General features: G+C 42.0%; 2 protein-coding genes across 6 annotated transcripts in view; one reads left to right on the forward strand and one right to left on the reverse strand.

The window, feature by feature from the left end:
* Nucleotides 1-13,285, reverse strand: part of SHQ1 (SHQ1, H/ACA ribonucleoprotein assembly factor) — an 87,005-nt gene extending 73,720 nt beyond the window's left edge. The window contains exons 1-4 of one of the 5 annotated variants that reach the window (XM_001373278.4): nt 12,801-13,283; nt 6,011-6,075; nt 4,001-4,123; nt 2,910-3,070 (exon numbers count right to left, since the gene is read on the reverse strand). In XM_001373278.4, coding sequence (XP_001373315.1) covers nt 2,910-3,070; nt 4,001-4,123; nt 6,011-6,075; nt 12,801-12,943 — 492 coding nt within the window. In that variant the 5' untranslated portion in view covers nt 12,944-13,283. Of the gene's footprint in view, nt 1-2,909; nt 3,071-4,000; nt 4,124-6,010; nt 6,076-7,674; nt 7,812-8,972; nt 9,154-11,575; nt 11,600-12,800 lie in introns of those variants that run through there. The other 4 variants (XM_007500094.3, XM_056804430.1, XM_056804431.1 and 1 more) reach the window with 4 other exon arrangements.
* The window catches only part of GXYLT2 (glucoside xylosyltransferase 2), a 124,308-nt gene continuing 119,775 nt past the window's right edge, over nt 13,095-17,627 (forward strand). The window contains exon 1 of the mRNA XM_016424446.2: nt 13,095-13,325. Within this exon, the coding sequence (XP_016279932.2) occupies nt 13,095-13,325 (231 nt within the window). The remainder of the gene's footprint in view (nt 13,326-17,627) is intronic.

Here is a 17,627-nt window from a genome sequence, read left to right on the forward strand (position 1 = left end):
AAGAAATTCATGTGTGCAATAAACCATTTCCCCCTCCATATACCCATCTTTCCCAACCAAACAGGAATAGAGAGATGGCTAAGAGGGTCTGCTGGAGCCACCATGGCCAGTGGCTCATCCCCAGTGACCAGGGGGTGCCTGCTGCTGGCTAGGAGGAACCCAGGCAACCCTCGGGTCATGGCTGGTTCCAGCTCCCTGGGTCAGGGATGCCACAACAAGCTGCTTAGTTATTAAAATGCAAAATCGTAATGAGTAGCACAGAGCAACAGGCGACAGAGGCGCCCCTGGGCTGTGGCGGGAGTCCAACAGGGCCCACAATTTGTACAGGCATCCCCAGAGGGCTTCCCCCGCAGAAGCTGGCAGCACTTTGCCCCAACATGGATCAACCCCAGCCCTGGGCTGCAGGCCAGACTGGCAACCTGGCTCTGGAGACTTTGGGGGGAAGCCCCTCTTGGCTGCTTTTTCGGTTGGCTTTTGGTCTTTTTTTTTTTCTGACTGCTTTTTAATCTCTCCACTGGTTCTTGTTTGTTTTTATCCTCAGCTTTGCTATTGAATAAGGGCTGAGAGTAGAAGAAGAGGATTTCAGAAAAAGAACCGTTTGTTAAAACCCTCCAACGCAGTGACCCTCGGCACCAAGTGCAGGACAGCAACCCAAACAGACACACAGACAGTATCTGCTCATTTAATTTTGGATGGTCTTTTCCCTGGTATTTCCAATTATTAAAGAGGGAAGTGGAGAGAAAAGAGCGGAATCAAGGGAGATCTGGGTGGCAGCCAGCAACAAGCCCAGGCAGAGTTCCAGGTGCCCAGAGGCCCTCAAACCCACAACCCTCAGGGCAGGACCATTAAATGGCTGGTCCAAAGTCAGGTGAATAATAAGCCTTAGAGGAGGGATTAAAAGCCAGGTCTGCCTCCATAGTCAAAATAACTTTAAGGAATTTATCTTGTCCAAAGACCCACCCTAGCTCCTCATCTTAAATGTGAAGGCAGTATTTTAAAGCATGTGAAAGTTGACTTTAAATCTACAATTTAAAATTAGTAGCAATTTCCTCAAAGCTATTTAATTCATGCAGCAATTATTTCAATTTCTTCTAACTGCATTACTGGCATGAATTATTAAAAGGGTCATATTTTTAGTCTAAAGCTATAAATCTGTTTTAATCACACAGAATGATTATCATAAATACAGTACATAAAATTACACTGGAACTCTGCATATAAAACCAACTATGCAAGTTTTTTGAGAAATTTCTAGACTAGTGTCCATAAAACACAGCTTTATGCCACATTAATATTCCCCCCCAAAATAGACTTTCACATCTGACATCTCGGTTTGCATGCATTTGTGGGAAGTTCTAGTTAATTTCTTAATGTTCATGAGCATAGTGTGTTAAAATTAATGCAAAAGGAAAAAAAGAATAATTTTACAAAATCTCAAAACTGGAAAAGACCAAAGAGATCACCTATCTAGTATATCCCATGCCTTGAAGAAAACCCCTTTTGAGAGTTAAATAGGTGGCTTTACTTAAATAAGCTCATTAAGTCTCTTTTTTATATGAAGAAAAAATTTAAACTAAGATTCTATTAGTATATTTTCTTTTCTTTTTTTTTAATCCCTTCTGCCTCAGAATCAATACTAAATATTGGTTACAAGGAAGAGGAGTAGTAAGGGCTAGGCAACTGCAGTTAAGTGATTTGGTCAGGGTCACACAGCTAAGACATGTTGGAGGCTAGATTTGAACCCAAGGCCTCCATCTCCAGGCCTGGTTCTCTCTCCACTGAACCACCTCACAACCCTAATAGATTTACTTTTCAATGAACATATTTTAGTATGAACACAGACTAATAAATCCTGTATTAGCCTGGCATCAGGGAAGGAAGCTGAAGTGACATAAAGCATTCCTGAATTATAACAGCAGCTTGTCTAGAAATCACTAACCCCTTATTTAACTATCTAAGGAAAGTCTAATCAAGGTAGAAGTAGCCTAGTTAAGAGGCTTCTTCCCAAGCAAATCACTGTTTCAGTGTGTTCAGAGGTTTATACATGCCACATGAGCTCATGAGCTCATGACAAAATAAATTGAGGCTCTGAAGAAAGGAAGGGATGAGCCCTGGCAGAAGGCAGGTGAAGAGTCAGGCCTCCCTCAAGCTTCCCTCACATGCTCGCAGGCAACAGAACCTCCTAAGAACTGAGAACCTGGAGCCCAGGCAGGGACCTCGGGGTGTTAGAACAGCATGAAGGGCCGTGACTTAGGATGTTCCTTACAAACAACACAGAAAAGATGGCCAGTCCCAATTGGAAAAATGACTGAAAATGTCTCCCCTTTGGGTCATTTATCGTCCAAGAACACAGCGTGACATTCACGTGACAGCAGAGAGGAAAAAGTCTCCCCTTGGCTGTGGCTTGTCCCTGTTTCCATCCCTATAGACGGATGTCAAGTGCCTATGGAGGGGATGACAACCAGAGCTGGCATTTGCAGAGCCTGTGGGATGGGCCAGGCACTGTGCCAGGTACTCGACCATCAGAACCTCACAGGATCCTCACAACCACTCTGGGAAGGAGGGCTCTTAGTATCCCCTTTTCACAGCTGAGGAAATGGAGGCAAACAGAGGTTCACAGACTTGCCCAGGGTCACACAGTGCGTCAGGGTCTGAGGCTGGATAGGAACTCTGGTCTCCCTGATGCCAAGCCCAGCCATCTGGGCCCCACAGCACCCCCTTGCTGTACCCTGGTCATTACGAGCTTTGTATGATGATGATGATAAGAATCATAGTCAACATGCACTGAATAATAACTCCCATTTTTAACAAACACCATGGCTTGTAAAGCAATGACTCTTGGTTTGTGAAATGCTGAATTCTCAGCTAAGAAAGATGTCCTGGAGAGTCTTCAAAGGAAAACCACAAACCTGTAGTCTCTTAAACACGCCTGTGCGCAGGTTTCCAAACCCATAAAAGCACTGTGAACTCAGATCATTTTCAGTTAATTCTTCGTAAGGAGACTGTTCGATTTCCCAATCAAAATCTTCTTCCTCATAATCGTTAAGCTCTGCAGAATGCTCAGAAGAACCTAAATGTGTTCAATGATATGAAGAAAGTGGGATTATTTTCCATATATTATTGGTTTAAGAGTTTCTTATCAGTGATACATTAAGGCAGGGGTTGAAAGTCAAGTTTTCAAAAGGCAAAAGGAATCAAGTTTTTTACAGTTCCCAAAAGACTTTGCCTTACTTTAAATTGTTCTTGAAATCCATTACAGATGAGTTTCTTTATTTAAAAATATATGGCAGGGACATCCAGGTGGATGGAGAGCCACACCTAGACACAGGAGGTCCTAGGTTCAAATCTGATCTCAGAACACTTCCTAGCTGCATGACCCTGGCAAGTCACTCATCCCCCAATGCCTAGCTCTCATCATTCTTTTGCCTTAGCACCAATACACAGTATTATTCTGAGAGAGAAGGTATGGGTTACAAAAGAAATACATGGTAAAATAACAATGAAAATTGCAGCAAACATTTATATGGCACTCATTATGTGTCAGATGCAGTGCTAAGAACGTCACAAATATCTCATTTGATCCTTATGACAACCCTGGGAGGTAAGTGCCATTTTTATTCCCATTTCACAGATGAGGTAACTGAGGCAAATAGAGGGTAAGGGAGTATCTCACAGCTAGTGTCTGGCACCAGAAGTGAATTCAGACTCCCTAACTCCAAGCCAAAAATATATGAAAAAGATTCCCTTTTGGGAGATAAGCACCTATTTTATAACATTCTCTGAACAACAACTTTCTAAGCAGCATTTACTTCCAGCTGAGGAATCCCACTCAGTTTCCTAAACACTGCTATCTACTGTTCAGTCCTGTCTGACTCTGGGAGTTCAGTCCTGTGGGCCCTTCTCCCCTCCTTTCCAGATCCTGCCCTCTCCTGCCCGCACAGCTCCCCCTTCTGCCATTCCCTCAGACCCCCAGAGCCCGCCCTCTCCCACCAGTGTTTACCTAACACTTCCACCAGCGATTTAGCGGTTCTGGATTTCCTGGGTGCAAGGAGGGCTGTCAGCATGTTCAGCCCCTCGAAATGCTGGCCAGGAGTCTCTTTTGACAATCGAAGTGTAAAGATTCCTTAAAGACGGGAGAATTTTTGAATTAATGGGATTTCAAATATTCTAAGATACACTGATAATAGGGAATTAGAAATCCCTCCATCAACATCGCCATCCCTTTATCCAATCACAGGTACAAGTCGGTAAAGGACCCAGCAGGGCCCTGCAAGATGGAGAAAAGAGGGTCGGAGCTGGGCACATCTCTGGGGTTCGGGTGGTACAGAATGGCGAGGCGGAGGATCAGTGCCTGACTCTCGGCCCCTGGAAGCCCCCTTCCTAGCAGGTCTATGTGGGGCTCTCCAGAAGATGCTGACAAGCTCCATGTCCACCCTGTTGCTTCAGTCTTTGGGGACCCCTTTGTCAGAGAGTAAAATCATGAACCAGCCGCAGGCTTCAGAGCCCTCTGGGCACTGCATAGAAACACCTCGGCTGGGGGGGAGTGATGATCACTGAGGGGCCCCACTGCCGGCTTAGTCAATAAAGATTCTTCTTGAACTTTGGGTGCCTCAGCTCCTTTTTCCATGTCCTGCTCCAGCTGCTCTGTCTTCCTTTTCAGCTCTCCATGTTCTCCTTAGAATGTCTGCAGGTGTCCAGGGCCTCACCTCCAGGGCAGGCTGCATGTCCCCAATTGGTTCAAGATTTTTCACCCCAAGCCCACTGCTTCTTCATCCCAACGGAACCTCGATGGGGTCCCTGAGGCCAGGATCCAACTCTGGACTGATCCTCCATCTTGCTGTCTCTACCGGCACCAAAGGGCCCCTTGCTTCTCCTCCCTCCACCCAGCCTTCAGGTCCAAAGAGCCTCCAACCAGGGTCTCCCCTCGCTAGTCCTTCGTGTTCCCTGCAGCTAAAGGGATATTCCTGAAGTGAAGGTCTGCAGGGACACCGTGTGGGGCACCAGATTGCCTCCCCAATACATGATGGTGAGTTACTTTCTGCCTTCGTATCCGTGGGAAGGCTCCACTCTTCTCTGGCCCTTAGCTCAGCGCCCAGCCCACATGCTCCTTGGCTGACTGACAGCTAAAGGCAGCCCGCCAAGGGCCAGGAGAGCCAGTAATGAACTTTATTAAATACAAAAGAAGGCCTTCCCAAGATCTGTGAGCCAAAGCTGGGGATAAGGAAGCTCATTCTAGTGGCAATGTACAGAACACAAATGATCAAGATAAACTATGTGTTAGGGAACTATTCTAACTGTCCAAGTCATGGGCCTTGAACTAGGGAGGGTATTCGAAATAAGAAAATAAAGTTAACAAATGTAATAGACATTGCTACATAAACTAACAAAATAAAAGTTCTTGGGAACTATGTAAAGAAAATTTAAACTGCCTTTAAATGTCTTCATAATTATTTCTTTTGATACTGGCAAGCTAAGGTGTTAAGTTTAAAATGGCTCAAGATTAAGATGAAAACTGCTCAAAAATAAGATACGGGGCTATTATTTCAGTAACAGCAAAAAATTCAGATTACTACCATATTCAGAAATTGTCTCACATTTTCTGATTCTTAAATATTTCTTGATAACTAAAAAAAAAAGGATAAGCGGAGAATAATGACCACCAACACTGCTGTCAGATTCACTTTAAAAATTCCCAAAGCCCTTTCTATGATTCCATTTAACCTGTGCTAATATGAAATCTTGGAATTCTAAAGGTGAGAATGCACTCAGTGATTATCTAGTTCAATTCCCTGATTTTACAAATAAGATACATTATGGTAAAATTTAAAAGATTACAATTATTGGGGTAAGTAAGTGCATTTTTAAAAAATGTTAAACACTCTATTCCTATTATTAAGGAATAAATGAAAAATAATGATCTGTTTTATTAGACTGATCCCTCAGACATATCCATAGTGCTTCCAGTTATACTGATCTGGTCGTTCCTGAAACAAAGAACCCACTGGTGTACCTTTGTCCATATCATATGAACCATCTTCTGTTGCATTTTCTGATATTCTTCCGGGAAGGGTCAATCTGTAAGTTTGAAAAAAGTCTTTATTAAGCACAGAAATCAAATAGCAGTATGTTTGATCTATTTAGTGACATCACAAAAATCACCATAAAAAGGACTGACCTAAAAAAACAATATTTCCTAGTTGTGTGACCCTGAGCAAGTCACTTAACCTCCTCTGCCTAGCCCTTACCACTCTCCTGCCTTGGAATCAATACATAGTATTAATTCTAAGTCAGAAGGTAAGGGTTTTTAAATAATTAAAGCCCAACAAAAGGAATGAAATCACTTTTGAGGAAAAAATTATTTTGTCTGCTATTAATCTTCCCCCCCTTTGAGGGAGCAGGATATAGACATATGAGTTTGTTATTATTTTTTCTAATTCTCTAAAGTTGTTTTTTTTGTAATTTGATAGGTATGACTACTGGATTTGTACCCCAAAGAGATAATACAGAAAAGTATGTGCACAAAAATATTTGTAGCCGCTCTCTTTGTAGTGGCAAAAAATTGGAAGATGAGAGGATATCCCTAGATTGGGGAATGGCTGAACAAGTTGTAGTATCTGATGGTGATGGAATATTATTGTGCTGAAGGGAATGATGAACTGGAGGAATTACATGTGAACTGGAAAAACCCCCAGGAAGTGATGCAGAGAGAAAGGAGCAGAACCAGGAGAACATTGTACACAGAGACTGAAATACTGTAGCACAATCAACCATAATGGACTTTTCTACTAGCTGCAATGCAATGATCTAGGACAATTCTGAGGGACCTAGGAGAAAGAATACTATTTACATCCAGAGAAAGAACTGCGGGAGTAGAAATACAGGAGAAAAACATTTCCTTGATCACATGGTTTGAAGGGGATCACACTATTGCAAATATTAATAATATGGAAATAGGTCTTGAAAAATGATACGTGTAAAACCCAGTGGAATTGCTCATTGGCTATGGGAGGGGGATGAGAGGAGAGGAGGGAAAGAACATGAATCATGTAACCGTGGAAAAATATTCTAAATTAATTAAAATTATTTTATAGGTATGGCTCTGAATAAGTAAATTAATAGGTAGGATTGTCATTTTTATTATATTAGCTCATCCCACTCATGAGCAATTAATGTTTTTCCAATTGTTTAGATCTAGTTTTATTTATGTGGAAAGTATTTTATAATTGTGTTCACAGAATTCCTGTGTTTGTTTGAGTAGATAGAGTCCCAAATATTTTATATTGTCTAGAGTGATTTTAAATGGAGTTTCTCTTTCTAACTCTTGCTGCTGATTTTTGTTGGAAACATATAGAAATATTGATGATTTATATTGACCTGTGAGTTTGTTGATGTGGAATATGCATCCACAAAAAAAAAAAAGGAATGCTAATAACAATCTGACTTTAAAGCACTAATGCCCCACATCCCCAGCAAGTACAAGTTGCTTTAGCTGCCAGAGAGACTAAAGAGGTTAAATGACTTGTCCAGGGTGTGTAAGAGAGAATTAGCAAGGCAAGCATGCAAGACAGAAAGCTGAGGACAGAAGAGCTGTCAATCAAAAGGAACATTCCATTTGTAATGTTCCCAGGAAAGACCATTGGAGCCAAGCCAGCAGCTGAACTGGGCTGAACTTACTTCTGACCTAGGCTGAGAGACCTTTTTGGCTTCTGACAGAGTGGTGGAGAAGAAGCTGGGGTTTCTGGTTTTTGGACTAAGTTTTAGCTGTTTGTGGCTGATGGTGAAGACCCTGAAGCTTTTGCTGATTGACTGATATTTACCTGGCTGGTTAAAAGAAGAAAAAAAATATTTGTCCTCCAAACTCTCTGTCCCTGCTAGTGACTGATTGCCATTTCCCCAATATCCTCCTAACTTTTTTGTATAGACTAGGGAAAACCCCACCCCTCTTACCTCATCCTCTATCCTTGTCCTGTCTTCCCCAAATAAACCCCTTGAGAAATCAAGAGAAAAGAGTATTTCCTCTGAAATCTCATAGTGCACTCTGAGTGAAACTGGAGACAGGGGAGGGGAAGCTAAAGGCTTCAGAAGAGGGAGGAAACCGGGAGGTGAAGGGTAGAGGGTAGGAAAAACCTTTGATCCATTAGTCCTCTAGAGAATAGACACCCTCAGAAGTATCTCTCTATTAGGAGTATCCCCTCTATTACAAGGGTCACTCAATTCATTTTTGTTTAAGGTGGGACTTGAAGTCAAGTGCTCTGACTCCACCATTGGCCCTCTATCTACCAGGGAATGCTCCCTTTCATTAGCAGCTTTCTAACCAAGATTACTTAGTCAATTGGCAGTAGGGTGGGAGAGAGGTCTGGCCTGAACATTAAAAATACCTGTTTTTTAACTGGCTAAGAGACAGAAAGGAGGATCAGTGGAATAGACTTGGGGTAAGGAACCTTAGCAAAACAGTCTATGACAAACCCAAAGACCCCAGCTTTTGGGACAAAAATCCACTATTCAATAAAAATTGCTGGGAAAATTGGAAGACAGTGTGGGAGAGATTAGGCCTGGACCAACACCTCACACCCTACAGATAACCTCAGAATGGGTTAATAACCTGAACATAAAGGAGGAAACTATAAGTAAATTAGGTGAACACAGAATAGAATACATGTCAGATCTTTGGGAAGGGAAAGATTTTAAAACCAAGCAAAACTTAGAGCCACAAAATGTAAAATAAATAATTTTGACTACATCAAATTAAAAAGGTTTTGTACAAGCAAAACCAATGTAACCAAAATCAGAAGGGAAATAAACTGGGAAACAATCTTCATAACAAAGCTCCCTTGGATCCAGTTAAGTTTGTCTGAAGACAGACAGCAAACCGATCCCTCCAGGCCTCCCCTCTAGTCTGAGCCAGCCTGCATCTCCACCTGGCCATTCCATCAGCGTATCCAGTGTCATATATCCAATAAGAAACTCCTTACCTTTCCTCCTAAATCCTCTGCTAAGGACCCTGTTCTTCCAGTCACTCACATTCACAATCTTGGAGTCTCTGAACTGGGCGTCCCGCGGGTATCTCTAACTTGAAACGCCCAAAATGGAACTCATTCCCTTGATCAGTAAGCTCTCTCATCTTCTCCACTTCCCTACTACGTTGAGGGGCAACTCCATCCTCCCCCATCCCTGAGGGTCCCTCCTGTCCCACTCCACAAATGCATTTTTACTTTTACTTGGTCATTTTTACTTTCACTGACCATCTTCACTGTGGACCCTTCTTTCCACTAATCCAGCCCCACCGTGGGGCCGGCTTTGGGCACTTTACACCTGAAACAGTACAAACAAAGGCTCTTGTGTGCCCAGGCTGGCTGCTCTCCCTGCCTGGAGCCCCTCAGGCGCCCAGTCCTTGGCTTCTCTGTCACCTTCCCAAAGGGCAGACCAGACCAAGTAAGTTGCCCACTCGTTCATTCACTCCCTCCCCTTGACTCATTTACTCTCCAGGACCCTTCAGGCTTTTTAAAGCCACTTCCCTACACATTCCACAAACTTTCACACCTTCCACAAACTCCACATCCAGGGACCCTGGCCTCCCTGCTGTTTCTCACTCACTCCATGCTTCAGCACGAGGGCTCACTCACCCCTTGCACACTCTCTCACACCTCTTAGCTTCCTTCACAATTTGGCTCTAACTCCACTTTCTGAAAGCAGTCTTTCCTCTTGGCCCCTCCCACACCAATGCCTAGGATTGACCTCCAGTTTACCATACATATTTCAAACCTTCACATCCATCTCAGAATCAACACTAAGTCTTGGTTCCAAGACAGGAGCAGCAGGGGCTGGGCATCTGGAGTTCAGTAACTTGTCCTGGTCACACAGCTAGGAAGTCCAAGGAATGTACATACTATAGATATTTATACCAATCAATCAACATTTATGAAGCACCTATCATGTGCCAGGCACAGTGATAAGTGATTGGAGATACAAAAAGACAATCTCCATTGTCAAAGTTCTCTACATTTGGGTGGGAATGGCCCCTATGCAAAATACTGATAAGATAAATGTGGAGAAAACGCTAGCATTTTTTTTTAACCCTTACCTCCTGTCTTGGAACCAATTTCCACGGCAGAAGACTGGTAAAGGACTAGGCAATGGGGGTTAAGTGACTTGCCCAGGGTCACACAGCTAGCGAGTGTCTGAGGTCAGATTTAAATCCAGGATGTCCCATCTCTGAGCTTGGTTCTCAATCCACTGAGCTACCCAGCTGTCCCTGGAAAACGCTGGCATTAAGGGGGCTGACAAAACTTCTTGGAGACAGAATTTTAGCTAAGACTTGAAGGAAGCCAGGAGGCAGAGACGCAGTAGGAAAGTATCACCGTCATGAAGAACAGTCAGGGGAAATGACCAGTCTGGAAATGGGGTATCTTGTTGAATAAGGAACACAAAAATCAGTGTAATTAAATGGCAGAAACAGGGGAAGGGGCAAGGAGAGAGAGGAGGATTTAGGAGACTGGAGAGGTAGGAGGAGCCAGTGAAGACTTTGAATGCCATAAAAAGGATTTTATATTTGACTCTGGAGGTGATAGGGAGCCCCAGAAATTGACTGAATGAGGGAGTGACATAGTCAGATTTATGTTTTTGGAAGGCCAGTCTGACCACTGAGTGGCTGATGGGCTGGAGTCCAGAGAGACTTGGGGGAAGCCCAAGCAGCAGATCATTGTGATAATCTACTCATAAGGTGATATGGGGCCAATGCTAGCCTGATGACACATCAGAAAAGGAAAAAGCAGGGGGCAGCTGGGTCTCAGATAGAAGGTAAGGGTTAAAAAAAAAAGGAAAGGAAAAAGCAGTATATTTCAGAGATGATATATCCCCTACACACCCTACCTCCCCTTTCCTGCTTCCTTTTGGGTGTCTTCTTCCCCATTAGCCTGTAAGCTCTTTGAGAGCAAGGGTTTTGTCCTAGAGCTGGCACATTAGCAGACACAAACAAATTAACTGAATTGAAATGAAATTATAAAGATAAAATCAGCAAGCCTTAACAATAGAGGGGCGGATGTAAGGGAGCCTGAAAAATCAAGAATGATATCTAAAGGTTGTAAGTAGAAATTGGGAGGGTGCTGGTCCCCTGTCCAATAAGAGGGAAATTCAGAAGACAGGGTAGTTTCAGCAGAAAGTTCAGGGGCACCTAGGCAGCTCAGTGGATACAATGACAGGCCTAGTATAAGGGGGGAAAAAAGGATTAATTATATAAAAAAGTTGGACTGGATTATTTAAGAATAGGGTCGCCAGGAATTTAATTTATTCCAAAGAGATTTATTTACAAAATATGGAAAGAGTAAAGTAAGAAAATCAGAGAGAGGATAAGGTAAGATAGCCTAATCACGAAGTCATTTACTTCTGGCCCTTGGCTCAACCTGGGCAGGGAGTTAGTCCTTAGCTGGCCTAGGCAAAGCCAAGGACCTAGGGAATTCTCTCTCAAGAGGTAGGTCTCTCCTGAGGCTATTTTTCTTTCCAGAAAATCCAGGAAAGGAGTCAGCCTTTTCAATCACCATGTGTCACTCCAAAGGAAGAAATTTAAGAACAGCCTCACCAGGAACAGGGACTCGGGTCCAGTAAGTAGATTTTTCTCCAGTCTCAACTTCAAAGAATGAAGAACTGCCTCTCACAAGAAATTCAACTCCAAGTCAAAACTGCATTCAGGAAGTTATAACTCCCTTTTAAAGACACTTCCTTTTGTGTCACTTCCTGTGTCTTCCCCTAATTTTATGTCTACCAATCACAGTTGAAGCTTTGCTTTAGGACTGCCCAGGTGTAGTCGGTTTAATTCTGATTCCATTGCACAATGGATCACAGACTTCCCCACTCAAGTGTTGAATGGGGAGTTTACACCTTTGGTGAGTAAATCTAAAAAATGGGCAAGGGTTACAATTTAATCTTCACAATCAGGGGAAAGTTAAGTTCATTTTCACAATCTGGGGAGAGTTAAATTTAATCTTCACACTGAAGAAGGAAGGTCCTGGTTCCAAATATGGTCTCGGATACTTCCTAGCTCTATGACCAGGGGCAACTCACTCAACCCCCATTGCCTAGCCCTTATTGCTCTTCTGTCTTGGAAATGATACTTAGCATCCATTCTAAGACAGAAGGTAAGAGAGAAAGGAAGAGGAAGGAGGTAAAAAAGGAAGGAGGGAAGGGAATGAGGAAGGAAGGAGGGAAGGGAATGAGGAAGGAAAGAGGGAGGGAGGGAGGAAGGGAGGAAGGAAAGAGGGAGGGAGGGAGGAAGGAAGGAAGGAAGGAAGGAAGGAAGGAAGGAAGGAAGGAAGGAAGGAAGGAAGGAAGGAAGGAAGGAAGGAAGGAAGGAAGGAAGGAAGGAAGGAAGGAAGGAAGGAAGGAAGGAAGGAAGGAAGGAAGGAAGGAAGGAAAAAGTTCTGTTTTGGACATGTGGTTGAACATGCTGAGTTTAAAATGTCTTCAGGACATCTAGTTTGAGCTATCTCATATGCACTGGGAAATTAGGAGAAAGAGGTAAGGGCTAGATCCTTGAATCTAAGAATCATCAGCATAGAGATAACTGAAGACAGTCTTGGGAGCTACAAGATTACTAACTCAAGTCTATATACTTGATGTCAATACCAAAATGATGTAAATGTCATCATTTGACAAATGGAAAGTATCTCCCTATCAATCTCGGTTGGCCTCCCAGCATTTACCGTGCAGATGGGTCATCGACCTGGGGTCTCACAGCCTTCTTACACACACACACACACACACACACACACACACACACACACACACACAGCCTAGCCCCGACTCGCCTGAGGAAGTACGGCTTAGCGTAGAACTTGAAATCGACCCCTTCGTAATAGACTTCGAACTCCGAGGCGCGCGAGTAGGGCACGCGGATGGCGATCGTCAGCGACTCGGCGTCCTGGCTCAACTCGAACGCGGGCGTGATCATGATGCAGAGAGCGCTCGATCTAAGGCTCGGGGACCGGAAGGCCAGGCGGAGAACCCCCCACCGCGAAGACAGCACACGCGGCTGAGGAAACCACGGGCCGACGGAGCGAGGGTAGATATTCCTGCTCCCGGAAACCTTTCCGCGAAGAAAAATGGCCCACTTCGAGAATGTTGACAGACCAAAGCACTGGAATTGCTCAACCCAAGCCAAGGGTTGGAGGAACGCGCACCGGTGTCGCCAGGACAACGCCGCAGCCGTTCCTTCCTCAAGAAACTTAGCATTGAGTTTCCTGGTCCCGACGGAAACGGCGCTAGCGTGGACCGGAAGTCCCACCTCCAATTACCAGTGGGACACTGCTGGAGTACACGGATACACAGCTAGAGTAAAGAGGGCATAAAGGCGGGCGGAGCCGAGACGAAAAGGGAGGTCCGCCGTCACCAGGACCTGCTTTTCGCCTTTCTTCTCCTTCCTACCGATGCCTGGCAGAAATATCCTGGCTAGTCCCGGGTGGCTCAAGTCAGAGGCGCAAGAGTCAACCAGGTGGCTTTTTGAATTGAGAGCCAGGCTGAGATGCAAGGTCTTGGGCTCAGATTTAGCCTCAGACACTCGCTAGCTGTGTGACCCTGGACAAGTCACTTAAGACCCATTGCCTATCCCTTACCCCTTTTTCTGCCTTGGAACCAATACACAATGTTGATTCTAAGATGAGAAGTAAGAGTTTAAAAAATACTAGTAGTGGTACACTAAACCTATACACTAAGGAGAGCAAAGAAAGAGAAAAGGGTTAGTTGTATAGATTAGGATCTATACAAAGTATTTCCAGCAACTCTTTTTGTGGTGGCAAAGAACTGGAAACTAAGGGGGTATGTAGTGATCATTTGTTAGGAAGTGCCAAAATATTTTAATTAATTGTAAATGATGAAAAATGTAGTTTCAAAGAAATTAGGTTGAGACCTGTGTGAACTTAGCAGAACCAGAACAATTTATACCATGACAACACAAAGACCAGCTACTTTATAAGATGTAAGAATTCATATCAATTCAATGACTAATTAGATATCTAACAGACTGATGATAAGTTATGATATCCATTTCTTGGTAAAGAAGTGATGGATTCAAATTACAAAGTAAGACATTTTCCGGCAGAGGCAGCACCTGAATGTTTTTCTTGACTGAATCTGTTGGGATGGTTTTGCTTTTCTCAATGGAAAGATAGAGCAAAAATGAATAGGGATAGGAAAGAAAAGAAAAAATTAAAAAATATCACTGAGACAACTTTTTTAAAGGGCCTAGAAGAGAAGAGAAGGAAGCCTGGAGAGAGATACAAGAAAGCTACAAGATATTCTTATGTAGTTAAAAAGGAAAGAAAACGTAATTGAAATCTCTGGTTTCATATATTAACCTCTTATTACTATTATATAGTTGGAAATGTTCTTTTTATTTGGTGTTAAATTCATTTTTTTAACTCGTACCTTCTATATTAGTATCAGCTATAAGTCAGAGGAAGGGTTAGTCAGTGAGGTTAAGGGACTTGCCCAGGGTTATATATGAAGTATTCCAAGCTAAATTTGAACCCAAGTCCCCTGATCTCCAGGCATGGTGCTTTATTCCATGTGCTATGTAGCTGCCCCTGTTAAGTTCATTATAAAAGTAATTATTTTTAAAAATCAGTTTCTCATATATGGAATAGTGGAGTCAATAGGACCAATGTGTAGAAGTTGCAGAGAGGACTATTTTAATTCACTAGGGGAATCTTCAGAGGCCACTTTGAAGAAGCTCTTTGCTCAAATTTCTTTGATATACTGATGGGTGGGACTCTGAGCAAGTCACTTAATATGAGTACTATGGACCATAGTTGTGAAACACAAATAGAAATTAAACTGTCCTGAGGGCCTCATTTGGATTTAGAAAACCACATAATAACATTATTTGTGTTCTATTGTGTTTTGTTGTTGTTGTTAAATATTTCACAATTACTTTTTAATCTAGTTTACTTTGATACCTCTGCTGTAGAAAACTCCAAACTGGGAAGGTACTGACATCATTGAGAGGGAGTTACCTCATCTTGGAGTTCCTTATATCAGTCAAATTCCAGATCCATTTCCTCTTCCTTTCCATAGAAGGGAAAACATACAAATAATTAGAGCTATTCAAAAAAGTCATGGGATCTCTCAGAAGTGGTTGTTTAATAACAACTTCTGGGGAATTCAATTCCTGGACATGTATGGATTGGACTAAATAACCTGTTTCCTTCCAACTCTGAGCTGGAATTAATGGAAAAATATTATCACGATGCTTATATTATTCTAGATATATACAAACTCAGGTTTATTTTTTCTATACCCCCCCCCTTGTTATTTTGTTTTGCCTGTATTTTATGTTGACATCTGTATACATACTTTGTTCTACTTTCCCAACTCCCATCCCCCACTAGACTATAAGCCTGAGGGTTCAGGACAATTTCATTTGTGTCTTTGCATCAGCACTTAGCATCATACCTTACACATAGTAGGTGCTTAACGACATTATTAGCCACTTTGATAAACTATGTTTTCTTAAAGTAAACTTTATTTTATACTGTAAACCTTAACATTTCTTAGACTTATGAATGTTGGAAATTTCCCCATTGGGAAATTTCATACTTGAAAAAAATTTCCTACTGATAGTAAGAACTCTATTGGAATATGAAACTCCTTGGCATGGGAGGATCCTTCTCCTCCCTACTTAAGACTACTTTAGGACAGAAACCTTTTGCTAAACAATGGAAAGGGCTTTGACCTATGCTTAAGCATAGAACAGGAAGTTCTTTGAGTCATGATTGATTTTAGAATTGATACAATAGAGATACTTGGAATGACAGAACCAGGTCTTGGAAACTACAATCTCCACCCTACTCAGAGTAACAGGATTTAGGAAGGGCTGCAGCAAAGATCAAGATTTAATTATTTGAGAATATGACCTTCAACAGACATGTGCAAAGGAGACAGACCTCTGGGCAGTCCTGGGTTAAGCTAGAGCCACCATTGACACAGGGGAGACATCGACAGTGATTGGTAGATGTGAGAACTGAGGGGAGGGAACTTAGATTGTTGGCTTAAAGATGGCGAGGTCTGAGGTTTTGAGAGAGAAGAAGAGAGAGGATGCTCAGAAGGAGGTCTGAGAGGAGAGAGGTCCTGGAGGGAGAGTCCTTGAGAGGTCTTGAAGGAGGCTGTGGAAGGAGAACTCAGGAGGAATCAGGAGGAGAATTCTCTGGAAACATTTCTTGAAAGGAGGCTCTCTTGAACGTGGAGCCTGAGGTTGGCATGAGAAGCCTTACCTAGAGAGATCTTGGGTGAGTGATAAAACCAACTGACTGATTTATCTCTTAGGACTGAGGTCTAGGCCTTATTGGCTTGAGGCCCTTCATTCTTATTCCTTTCTTACTTTCTCTCTTTTTCTATTGATTAATCAGTGTATTATAAATTAAATTTCTCTATAAAACCCAGTTGGCTTGGGCATATTCATAAATTGGGAATATATTCCCTGGCAACCATCTTATATTTATATAAAACCAAGACACAGTAGAAAACATATTTCAGCGGTCATAATTGTTATATATTTCCTTTTCTCCCAAACATTTTAATTATCACATTTTATGGCTCCCACTCTCTTATCTACAACTATTTAACACTCAAAACTATTTTAAATCTAACAATACACACCCTTATATTTCAAACATCAGATTCAGCAAATGCTTTGTTCTAGACTATGTTAGGTTGTGGAGCTACAACAGAATTTACACATTGATTAGAAGAAAGAAAAACATAAATTAATATGAACTTATTGAGAGTTTTAAAACACTTTGATTTTCTCTCTTCACCCTCACAATAATTCCTACTACAGATATCCACTTTTTATAGTTAAGGATATGGAGAAATTTAAGTATCTTGCTCATGACCTCACAATAAGTCAGTGTTAGAAGAAGGATTTTAACCCAGATTTCTCCTAACACTAGCTTTAGTACTCTTTACAATACACCAAACTTCTTCCAAGTGCAGAGAAGAAAGAGATCCAAGAAAAGTATTTTTCTCATGTGTAAGCCATGTCTATATAAGACTTACAAAACAAACCAATTCTTAAATAAATATGATGGTGTAATCCAATGTAACCCCCATTGCTTAGACCTTACTGTTCTTCTAACTTAGAATCAATAGTATTGATTCTATGTGAATTGTTTTGCTATAAGTGAGGATAACAGAATAAACAAAACTTATCCTTTTATTTAATTCTCTGGCATTAGAACTATGATGTTCCCCAATCAATAAACAGTCAAAGAATATAAACAGGCAGGCAGTTCTTAGAAAAAGAAATTAAAATTATCCAGTGATATGAAGAAATTCTCCAAATCAATATTGATTAAATAATTTCAAATTAAAACAACTCTGAGATATCTCACACCTAGCAGATTGACTAAAATAATCAAAAAGTAAAATTAGAAATGTTAGAGGGAATGTGGGAAAATAGAGACATTAATACACTGTTGGTGGAACTGTGAACCAATACAACTATTCTGGAGAGCACTCTGAACCTATGTCCAAAGGACTATAAAACTGCACATACTCTTTGACCCAGCAATACCACTACTGGGTCTGTAATGTAACTGTGAAAATGTGGTTTGCCAAGACTGTGAATTACCAAAATTGTA

The sequence above is a fragment of the Monodelphis domestica genome, chromosome 7, assembly GCF_027887165.1.
Source record: "Monodelphis domestica isolate mMonDom1 chromosome 7, mMonDom1.pri, whole genome shotgun sequence".
Classification (NCBI taxonomy): domain Eukaryota; kingdom Metazoa; phylum Chordata; class Mammalia; order Didelphimorphia; family Didelphidae; genus Monodelphis; species Monodelphis domestica.